Source organism: Tubulanus polymorphus, chromosome 6 (genome assembly GCF_964204645.1).
Source record: "Tubulanus polymorphus chromosome 6, tnTubPoly1.2, whole genome shotgun sequence".
Lineage (NCBI taxonomy): Eukaryota > Metazoa > Nemertea > Palaeonemertea > Tubulaniformes > Tubulanidae > Tubulanus > Tubulanus polymorphus.
This window is the reverse complement of record NC_134030.1, coordinates 8,569,458-8,581,910: the sequence shown is the minus strand read 5'-3', so window position 1 is coordinate 8,581,910 and position 12,453 is coordinate 8,569,458. Positions and strand designations below refer to the sequence as shown.

The following is a 12,453-nucleotide window of genomic DNA, read 5'->3' as shown; positions in this document are numbered from 1 at the left end:
GAGGCTGTTTGCCGAAGGCGCGAGATGTTTAATATCGCTTGTCAGTAAGGGTTTATTATTTAATCTACAATACTGGTTGTTGTCGTGAGTTATTTCGGCGGGAAAGATAGTTGCAATATCTGCGCGCGCGCTTAATCAATTAACGTGGACCTCAATCGAATGTTTGCTTTCGAATGCTCATAAATAATAAGCGATTTTCGCCAATCAGCGTCAATCCTACAAGAGCAGGTACGTACGCATGCGCCACGAAATGGATCGTCTGCACCGGGCAACCATCAGATTGATTCATCGTAGGAGTACCTCTTACACGAATTCTCAGTCTAAGATAAGAGTCTTTGATGATATTATAGCCAGTTCAAATATTACCCATTACAATCGCGTAAAATGACTATTTTCAGATGTATTCAATATGTTTTAAAAAGCAAGTGTTTTCGAGTGATTCGGACGCGGCTCGAGTCAGATAAACATTAACACGATCGTCAGTTATACTTTGTGCGCTCCACAAATCTGTTCAGTTTCAGGTCCAAAGATATCTATCACCGACAAGTCCAAAGTCAGACGAATTCTCTGCTTTCAAACCCGTTCAAAACCAAATACGTTTACAGCCATTTCTTCCTTTAAAACATTTTGTCGTTTATGAACTACGAGTTATTGACAATACTAATTGCATGGATCAAATCTAATTCTTCTTTTAGATACACGCAGGGATTCCCCACTTTTTAAAATTTGAACACCCGAGTCCAAACAAAACAGTCATTTCAATCCTGTTTCAATGATTTTTGATAAAGGTAATAAAATCACCGTTAAGAATTCTAATCAATGTACATTACAATTATACACAATCGGTGCTTTTATGAATGATGAAAATACAAAGAGCATCCCACAATAATTACAAAAAGATGACTATTAGTAGTCGAAACGTCGAATAAACCAGCTCAAGGAAACATTTTCGGACTTAGTTTTTTCGTTATTTTTGAATGATTCTCTTTATATTATCGTCTCGACATGGTTATAGTGTCTTATCAATGGTGAATATGAATGATGAACTCTCCAGTTTTATAACACTCCGCAAACATTCAATGATTACTCGATCCAGTATTTCTGGAAAGAGAGTATTAAGAGTTGCTCGAACGTTTGAGTAAGCAATATTTCAGGATGACTACCGCCGTATGAACAGCGATTATGATTAAGAATTTACCTCAATACTACTCGGTACCGGTTTGTCACCGTGTCTTAATATAGAAACACGCATGCAGTGAGAATTAAATATAAAGCAATTGGACTTGTGTAAACGTTTCATTTGTAATTTCCTGTAACTGATTAAACGTTAATTGGTGTCCCGGACACGCGGTCAGTGGGATTCTAAATCGATTTTAATCAAAGTTGCGTCACCCACAGAATCCGGCATTTAGTCCCGCAAATTCATTAGGCAGAGTTCAGCTCCTGTACACGTCGAGTACCCTATAAGCATCGAAGTGCATTTTATAGTATTAGTAAAGAGAGACGCTGTACGTTAGGGGAGTGTAAAAGTAATCGTGCCATTCGTTTCGATGGATGCGTGCGCGGTCAACAGATACCTGTTTCACTGTCGATGTCAGCCGAGTCGAGCCATTTTACACAAAAAGACACTCGGTTAAGCTGGACAAAGATAAAAGATACATCGATCATGCTGAATGAAATAAGACAGATCTGTCTAAGGCCAGTTTTGAATTTCAATTGACTTTTTAAACAGCGAATATAGCCCTTCTCTCTCGTGTGATCGAAAGCGCGGTGAATGACGACAGCGGAAGTCGATTGTGCAGAAAACAGACGATCATATCGTTATCGCAGTTAGAGGCTGTCGACAATATTGTGCTATATGCCGTAGAATATTGTCATCTGGAAACGATTTTCAATCCCGACCTCTTTGACCTTGCTTCGTTATTGGATGACTCATGTCAAATGTATAATGTATAATGGCGACAATGCGATGGTGTTTTATTGAATATTATAAAGAAGATGTACGTTCAGGATTTTATAGAACTATCATGAAACTTTGCAAAGGCTTAAAACAATGACTCTAAATGAGAATTTTGTGTTTCGACCCAATTCTATGGGCCATTTTCAAAATTGTAGGATTTTACTTCATGCTAGGGCTGGTTACTCAAGATAAGGAAGACTCAAGATAAGGAAAGCCAAAGTTGACATAGACCTAGACAATTCTATGGGCCATTTTCAAAAACTGTTTTTGAAAATGGCCCATAGAGCTCAAATTCTCATTTAGTTTAAAAAAAATTATATTGTGGGTTTTTACTTCATTGATATCAGACAGTCACCTGTCTATGGAAACCAACAACACCAGTAAATCCGTTAAATGCGTGTTCTAGATGTTTATGAAGGTCTGAAAAAGAATTGACCATTCTCTTTAACCCCCGAACGATGATAAATTGTACATTGGAATGTCGATGTCATGATCATAACAGAGAGCCATTATTTTGCAATTGCGACATTTTTACATGCGCGTATATAATGTCTACCGGTTTTCTTTCTTTGTCCAACGCGAGCTGAAAAATTCGTCGACTTTATTATCTTGAGAACACGCTGTTACAGGTGTATTTACGTATGCTTATACGTATTGACGAGGACAACGCTATAACAAGACACAACTAACAACTCGAACTATATAAGATAATAAAACTGTACGTATGCCCTGTTCAACGATAGGATTAAATCTAACTAAGTGACTGTTTGATCGGGTTATGCCTGGTCACTGAGACCACCGACCACCCGACGGAGTACAGTTTAATGTTTACCCTCACTTGACGACTAATTGCAAATCTGGTAAGTTTACGTATATCAAACCTCGGCGGTACGTCACTAATTCACACAAGCGTCGGAGTAATATTTATTTATTTGTTTATACTTTGACCTCTGACTATATTAATTAATGATTTACACCAACAACAGTTGATCATCGGTACTGAAATGATTCAAAATTGGATATTAGAATGAGCTTCGATGAAGTTCTTTTTGTTTGTAATCATCGATACTTAGAAAAAATATGGAATTCACGCGCTTGAAAAGAATCGTACAAAATCCACGCAATTGAGGAACTTTTCAAAAAATTTAACTCGCGATTTTTTCCCTGGTATATAATTGACATTATTGAGACTTTCGTGGTGATTTCTTGACTTTTTCTCTTCATAAAGATCTATCTTATGAACAAGTCTAATCTAACAAATCTAAAGGTTACCATCAGAATTCACCGAATAGTTGGTTTTCATTTTGGGTATGGGGACAATATTTTGTATACAGTGTTGTCAAGTCACATAAATTTGTCCCATAGCCTAAAGTTATATATACTCCGAAGAGAAATAGACTTAATTCAATGAAAGGTCACGCACGGGCGTAAAGACGCTATATTCGTGATTAACCTGAGGAGGCTTATAGAAAGGTAAGACTGATTCAACATTAGGATTAACTACCACAGTATACAACGATATTTGAGTATTACATAACGTCATATTTGTAATAATTCAATCCGGTATAATTTGGACGCGAAATATTTATCAATTAAATGACCTCTCATAGCGGCATAAAGTCTGGTGGTATTTTAGCTGATTAGGTTATCATTCAACCGGCCAATAGTAACCAAATCTTTTGCGAAAAGATTCCGTTGTACTGAGCTGCACGAAAACTCGATTTTAGATTAGATAGATAGACAGATGGATGGATAGATAAATCCTTTATAACGTGATGTGTGTCTAAAAATATTGACTTATAATTATTTTGAATTAAAAAATAGGCCGCTGGGCCTATAAGTCACCTAAACGTTTACAGTTTCTTCAGTCTTCTACAAAATAGAAAGAAATAGAATACACAAATATATAACAGCTTTTTTGATCTTAAGACCCTGTTGTTTATTTGATAGCTAAATTTCGTTTGATTTTTTGTTGGTTTTCTTACAATCCCACCACACCTGCTGGGAACGAAACTGGGGGTTAGAAATTATGGAGCTGTCAGATATGGGTAGTAACATCGCAACGTATTTCATAAATTTGATGCATGTAATTTGTAAGCGGTTTCTAACATAGCAAATAAAGAATTCCTATCTGTGATGTAGGCGGTACATTGAAGCAGAAGGTGTAAAGACATACATTTTACCCTCGATTTATCGGACGGAATAGGTCGTTGTATTAGCAGTCGTCGGTGGAGGAGATCGTTTCAAAGGCTTTTTAAAAGAGATATGCAAACACGAAAGTAGTTGCAGAATATGTTTCAAAATCAAACGAATTGGTGCACGCGGACGTATCGAAAGATCGTCTTTGATCGTCAATTTATATCATTAAACGAAATAAACGTCGATAGAAACTAATCCACGACCCGTATCTCAATTTTCATTTCGTAGTGTGAAGGGTTAGACTAGGTCGGTCGATATTTTTATGTTGACATTTAAAGAGCCATCTAAAATTCAGTAGGAGGGGGTTATCCTGACTCCTTTGAAAACCACCTTCGAGAGTTAGACATGTAGAAATTTTTTTTGAATAGAAATGTAAGTATATGTAATATCATTTTACAACGTGGATTACTAAATAGCAAGTACGTTCTAAAGAATATTTAACGAAGCACAAGCTACACAATCTGAAAGTACGGATAGACCTTAGAAAGTACGGATATTAACATTTTAACGCATGAAGTGATGGATAATTTGTTGTTTCCTACTTTTATGTCAAGTTTCGTGTTTCCTCAATAATTCCATGCTAGTCGTGTTTTTTTTTGTGGTGGACGTTGCTATTATGATACGTGCTGACTAAACCTGATATGGTCGTTTAAAATCTCGATTGCAGTTGCAGTTAAGCCGCTCGAAACTCGTCCGATATTACAAAGAGAAAGCATGTATTTTGAGCGGACAGAAAGTGTACAATAACAATCGACACAAGTACATCCACCCATGATGGCCACTCTGAACGCTTCACGAAATACTTTGGAGCACAAACTGAGGAAAAGGCTCGAAGACATCGAACTGAAACGTCAACGGGCGGCAATCCGGATGCGTAAAGACGAAATGGGCCTGCAAATGCTTCTGTTCAAGATGACCCAGCAATTTGGCGACTACGCTTGCTTGGACACGCCGGAAGACGTGCGCGCTGAACTGAAGAAAGGAATTCGACGAAGCATCATGGGTAGGTCGGATGAAACGCGTTAATTTAGTTTTATACATGGTATTGAAAGCTTTCCAAACACGACACACGCACGCGAATAATCACGTCTAGAACCGAATAAAGAGTATCGATATACGTAAGATAGAAATCTACTATAATACAAATAAGATTTGAAGATGATGCAATTGAATAAACTGAACGCCGGATAATGGTATCTAATTATACATTGAAACGTAGCGTAATTCAAATTGAATGTTGTATTTCGGTAATTTTTATGAAGTGGATTTTCATGGTAGTTACACAAGGAGAAAATCTAGCAGTATGTTTGAATTTTCTAATCAAATTCATACTCAATTAAAGTAAAGTAAGTAAAGTAAAGTAAGACTTATGAAGAACACGGTTCTCATACCTAGTAAAATCACGCTTTATTCACGCAAGTAGACATCAATATCCTTTGATTCAAAAAAAGAAAATGAGACTTTATCTAGATCGCCGACCAAAAATGAATAAATGCGTCTTCAAATTAAATAGCGTTTGGTTTGAGTTAAAGAAATCGAAGAATTTCACTGGATCTAATGCTTTCAGGCCCTAGTACATCGTTCACAAAATTGGATTTCGTCAGTAGCATTTAGATAAATTCAGACGTTGATTTTGATTCATTAGTTTTAAATCTAATTGCGAAAGGTCTATATCGCCTAGGACGTTGCCGCCTTATTCAATTGAACCATCCGCATGGAGACAAAGATCCATTTTCAAGTGCTTATAAACAATCTAAATCATCGTTATGGGGTCATTCATATTAATTAGGTACTATATTCGCTTGTGTATTCTCTTTAGCCGCGATCGCACGAGCGTTTTTGGCACGGGCCAAATTTGGCTCGAGTCCGATCCGTGCAAATTTGACCCGGACCAAATCGTCTCCGTGTGATCGCGGCTTCTCGTATAAGCATTTTAAGCAACATTGAAAAATATAAGGAAGGATCACAAATTAAAAACCCTGCTCTTGTACGTGGAACAAAGCAGTTACATCAATGAATAGAAAGATCGAATTAATATTTGAAAATCGTCGCTACCTTGACATTTACATTTCATAATTTAGTGCGTATGCGGAATTGCAATTATATAGAAAAGGGATTATTTTTGGCAACCTTTTGTTGAACAGATTATATATACAATATATATGCGAGTTAAACCCTTTTCAAAAGAATAACGGAACTTTATTAATTCACCAACGTCGTCCGGAGTTGATTTAACGTTCGTGATCACTCGGATTTCATTGAAATTGAACCGGTTTTTTGTGGCAATCTCTTTTAGCATGAAAAGAAGTCGTCTTTTGTATACAAAATGAACGCAAAAATATGTCATAAGTGTAGGATGAGTGGCCTATAGAGAAAATCACGACAAACCCAGCCAGTGTCAATTTTGACACATATCAACTAGTATATATTTTTGGCCAATATTATGAATCGTGAATGTTTGTGCAAATTCTATACGAAACGAATAGCAAGAAAAGCATATGACCTCAAAATCGGGCTGTTTCTTGGATTAGGCCATTCAAAAAGCATATTTGATTCAAATGAGTTATTTATATCTATTTCTTTAAAATGTAGGAATGAAGGAAAACTAAATGATTCACAAAATGAAAAATGAAATCTCATTTACTTGGTACCCAATAGCGTATAAAGATTCTCGTATTGCCGATCAACGTTCGTCCGGTCTCTGTAGCTTTCTTTTCCTTTCATTCAATAGTTTTTTCTTAATGCATATAACTTCAGGGTTTGATAGTAGCGAGGATCGTGGTCGCTCCTCAGCAATCGTCGGTGGGTAATGAATACTGTGTGATTTGTTTTTTTTTCTTGCTGTGCTGAATTGTCTATGTAACTAGCAATTAAAGTCCCGTAGGACTTTCTAATCCGATTTCATCTTGCTGTTTACTTCGTGTATGTTTGTAGAAACGTTTATCAAGTTGTGAAATTTTTCTATAGTTCGATTCTTGAGGATTTTGTTTGAGTTTGATATTAATCAATGGTTTCGGACGATGAATAAAAATCATCTGTAAATACCCAAGTTAGAGTATGGATTTGGTCGTATAACATCATGTTTTGATTATGTTTTGTAATCATAATTTAGAATGCGATTAGACTAGTTCAATGCCTTGGACATCACTGCTTCCACTGCTACGTCAGAATGCACACATAAAGTTTACACAATTTCTATTACAGCTGCAAAAGAAGACAAAGCAAACGAAAAAGCAATTGCCACCGCAGCAGCGGCAAATGACCCAAATGCCCCGAACCCCATTGAGGCTGCTCAAGAAGCGGCTGTGCAAAACGATGGCGTTCCTGATCCCGGTTCCCAGGACGGCTCGGTAGACGAGTCGTTGAACGATCAATCGGGCAAAACCAAAACCAATACGCGAGAAATGCGCAACAGAAAACGTCGCCGATTGGCCGCCGCCGCTGCCAGTCAAATGAATCGACCAGAAAGACCCAGTTATAAAAAGCTACGCGAAAAAGAAGACATCGATCGCGCTAAACTAAATAGCGATAGTTTTACTGGATTGATGAGTGTGTATAGACCCAGTGATAAGGAAGAATATAGGATCAGTCGCTGGTTAGATCAGATATACCCGGCTGGAAACAATATGTCGGCCACTATATGCGGTCTCAAGAAACGCATGATGCGTAAAGAAATTCGTGACCTGGTCAATAAACCAAAACCTATCGATACAGAAAATATCAAACACTCTCTCAGCGTCGGCTATTTCCCAGAAATAGTCAAGTACAAACCCCGAACCCTTAAAGTAAAACACAAGAAATGTCAGTTAAATATAACTAATTCTAGCGACTCCTCTGGTTACAGCAGTGAACGTTGCAGTGGTGAACAAACGCGGCATCAACTCTCTTTCAACTCTCACTCGAATGTCGACCCAGTGGAGGACAATGACCTTACCGACGAAGAACGCGATGTATTCCCCGCTGACGAATACTTGCACCCACCTTCAATGCAAAGTCCCAAAAAGACGATACTTAAACTACCGAACATCAAAGGTGTTACGGAAAGTACGGGCCATAAACCTAAAAAGGTCAGTATCCGCAGCCCCGATCCATCCGAAATATCAGAATCTCTGTCTCAAGACAATCGGCCATTTTTCATAACTACCTCCAGTGAAAATGATGACGAAATCAGATCGATCAGACCACAAATTCACCGGAAAAATGTCCTCGACGAATACCGCCAGCAAAGCAATCAATCCAACGTACCAGATACTGGTTCAAAACAATCAGAAATGCTACTCGATAATCAGAAACCTCCACTACCACCTATATCTAAAACTCGTAACCCACCTATGATGCCCGCATCGGGCGAAGTGTCACGGCGAGGGTCTGTTGTGACACTGGGCGAGGAAAAAATGGCCCGGCGCCCATCAATCACTGGTTCAGAGGCCGGTTCGACGAGAAGGGCTTCGATCGTGGTGACAGATGGAGATGGTAACGGAGAACGCCGGAAAACCACGACAATCACCAATGAAGGACGACGGCGGTCGTCGATCGGTTTGGACACGATGGCGACGGCACGTCGAGCATCGTTAACGGTGCACTCATCCAGGCGACCATCGGTAATTGTTAATGTTGACTCTGTTACAGGGGACAACGTTGATGAAGCCGCACTTGAAAAGGAGTGGAACGAAGTAAAGAAATGTCGTTACATACGGGGATACGAACCACCGGAAATGCGCACCCCAAATGGCGTTCTGGTCGACTACGTCTTCCACAAGGGCGACTTCGAGGGAAGCGATGAGTTTGAAAAGATGAAGTTTGAAGCTGAACCGGAGGAATCGCCAGAGGAAAGCCCTCCGCAGTGAGAAAGTAGGTTCTTGTGTTTGATCCCTATTATATTCTGCGTCCCCTTACTATTTTTCCACATTGGCCTTTTGGTTTTAGTTTTGAGTTATTGTCAAGTTAACGAGCTTCTTTAGACATTTTTGCAGTGATGGGCATACCATATTTTGTAACATTTTGCTACAGACAGCTTCTAGGTAGTCATAGTTTGCAGTTGGTACATACAATGGAATATATAGCTATCATCAATACGATAACTCTTTCGAAAAGCTTCAACAATAGAAATTCCTTTGTCGTGCACTTTTTTGGTCCTGAAAATCATTACTAAAACATCTTTAGATCAAATCAATCATATCTTTCAAAGGATGTTTTGTTCAAAACGACGAAATGCAAAAAGTTGATGTACTACGTTTTTAGTAGCATTCGCTAATGTATTAGGGAATGTTAAACACTGTTATTCATTTATGCACAGTTTTTACACTAAAAATTGATGTAGGTATTGAAATGTATTTTGGTTTCAATAAATATATGATACACATTACGAATAGTGTCGTTTTTGTTCTTTCGATAAGCCAGCGATTTTTTCATTTCATATTCGTCTGCCATCTACCGAACATGCAAGAAATGAAAGTGGCTTCAGAGTTTGCCTCTCGACTTTTCAACCAACAAACCCAAAAATACCCAAGTACATACTCCGCAAAGAATACTAGAAACTACTTCAATTATATCAAATTCATTCAACAACTTATGATTCAACTTTATTCATTGTAAACTGATTAATCTGGAAAGAAATGAATTAAAAAATAACGACATTACGTATCATTCATGTAAATATGTTATACCACATTTTGGCATATTGCTCGTTCTACTTACGTAGCTACTAAGATTTCTTTGCGATTATCTTAAATACGTCGTCTAGATCAGCTAGAAATGAGAATTATTGCAATTAATATTCTTCATACTGAAATCACATTTCTTTTGTCAAACGCGTGTGTACAGATGAGATGTGTTTTAGTAGAATAGCCGCACTCTGTCAACAGATAACATAGAGATCACCTGACGATGATGAGAGTTCGAAACGTCGTATATTTCGATTATAACTCTTGATAAATAAAATTCGTTTTCAACCTTTATACATTGGGTTTTAAACTTATTAAGATTTGTTTTTTTGTACCTTTTTCTCTTGTACATTTCTCTTTCAGACTTCGTTTCACTGGTGACTTCACTCCGGTTACGGCGTTAACTAACTTCTGTAGGACACCTATATTAGGCAGATAACACCGGGTTCATTTTTTTGTGGCGTCATCGAGACAACGTTTCATTTTGTTAAGTCTAATTAGTTGAATTCAATTCTTCAAAAATGTAAATGAATCGAAAGCATCGATTAGCAACCTATATATATGTAACCATTCATCTCGCATTATGCTACGTTAATTCTTCATAAAATGTCTGTTAGGTTGGCCATGTACGCAAACATTTATTTCGTATAATGTGTAGGCTTCATTTTATTATCTATCAACCCATTAATCCTATCATCCACTCGATTCTTTTTTCTTCCACGGGTACACTGCCCTTTCGTTATCAAGGATACAGCCACACTTGGCTTCCGATATCAGGTCATGTATTTAGCCATGCCAATATCATATTTTGTAAATTATATATCATATAGAAATAGAAGCAGATAGATCAAATGAATTATATGAAATGATGAAAAGGTTCATGTTTACTGTAGAAGACAAGGCCACATAATCGGGAATCACGCGCATACAAGCATGAAGATATTTCGAGCAAGGTATCGTGAGACAGCACTTCATTCGTCAACTTTTCTACCGCTTCTTTTCCAAGGGTTTTGAGAAAATCAACCAACGGATGTAATTGTCTTCTCTCTATCGATGATAAATCTTTGAGTACATGGAACGATACATAAAACAAATAGATGAACTATAATTCATTCATTCATAAGCTAGATTTTCGTCAATGGAATGGTGTGCGTCCACGACATTGTACGACTTTCAGATCAATACATGAGTAAGATCTTCATAAATCTCAAAGTATAATCCAGTTTTTTTTTAGCTTTTAAAAACTTTGTTATGTTCTATTTCTCGCATACAAATTGATATGGTCAGTTGGTCGAGCAAATATCGTACATACCGTGACTCGTGCGAATGCTGGCTGCTTTAGCGTGTTCGTTACAAATCACGACAATAACCAGAACGGACAACAGTCCGGTGATCAGCTTCATTATCATGAGGGATTTAGAAGTTAGGAGTCAACTCGTTCATAACAAATATTCTTATAGACATATCAATGTGAATGAGCCGTATGTGATATTTCCGCTAATTGGTGATAGTATTGCCATTTTCATACTAATTGACTATAACATTCTTATCAACCGATTGTAGTAGTACGTAGCCTACCTACATCGCCAGCATCGCTGATTCGGTCATGGCTAACCTTTTTATGTTTGCTTTGATTACAATCAATCAAGCTAAGCGCCGCGCAGGGCATTATAAGCGGGTTCGATGTTTCTTTTTCCCAATGCGGGACCCATAAACCCTGGATTGGCGAGACCAGTGACCGGCCAAGAGTGAATCTGTAATCTCAACAGTTTGCTGACGTGATTATTTAGTTGACAATATAAAAAGATTGGTGAAAAATGAGCATCCAACATGCTTCTTATGGAATAGATTAAAAATTAAAGTGAAGTTAAAACACCACAATTCAGCTTAACATTTAGTTTTTGAAATAGGTGATGGTGATATTTCATCGCTGTGTCATCGGATAGCCGTATTACTATTTACAAAGAAATCTAGTCATATCAGTCGCAGTAAGCGATATTACATCGATGCCAGCTCCAACCTTTAAGAGCAGCGTTCGGTATTCATTAAGACCTTTTGTCCGCAATATTGTCCCAATAGTTTGCCCGTACGCCATTTTTCGTGCAGATCTGGCGTGAACTAAGATCCACCCCTAAACGTTCGTTTTCCACGCAGATAACACGTAAGTGTTCACCTTTTAGATGAATAAACTGATGGAGATTTTTGACGTGGTTGTATAGTCTTGTATATACCGGTACTTATTTTTACTGGGGGCTAACTTCGATAGCCACAGAATATTCATCGATGATCGTTCTTTATGGTGGTGGATTCGTTGTTTTGCTTATCCGATGTATAGATCGAATCAAGAAAAACAATAATGGGTGTAATATTTCCCAGAACTCATAATTCAGATTTCACGGAGCCTTGAACGGGACATTAAGTGTTTCCTTCGTGGGATTAAATAATCTTTTCGTGGGAACGAAACTGTGTTTTCAGGCAATTTCTCCAGGTTGGTTGTAGAGCTAAAAGATTTGAATAAATCGGTTTGGTTCGTTTGAATAAACCAACGGATGTCCATTACTTGAAGATACATCAGGAATCTATGTCATACCCAAAGGTATATCAACAAATGCCACTTTAACCACAAGCAAG

At 37.8% G+C, this 12,453-nt stretch overlaps 1 protein-coding gene across 1 annotated transcript; it reads left to right on the top strand.

The window, feature by feature from the left end:
• Positions 1–2,630: 2,630 nt before the first annotated feature.
• On the top strand, positions 2,631–9,514 carry LOC141907335 (uncharacterized). Its single transcript, XM_074796945.1, has 3 exons — positions 2,631–2,820; positions 4,827–5,162; positions 7,364–9,514. Exons 2-3 carry the CDS (start codon positions 4,931–4,933, stop codon positions 9,004–9,006), a joined length of 1,875 nt encoding a protein of 624 aa, XP_074653046.1. The 5' UTR covers positions 2,631–2,820; positions 4,827–4,930; the 3' UTR covers positions 9,007–9,514.
• Positions 9,515–12,453: the final 2,939 nt, after the last annotated feature.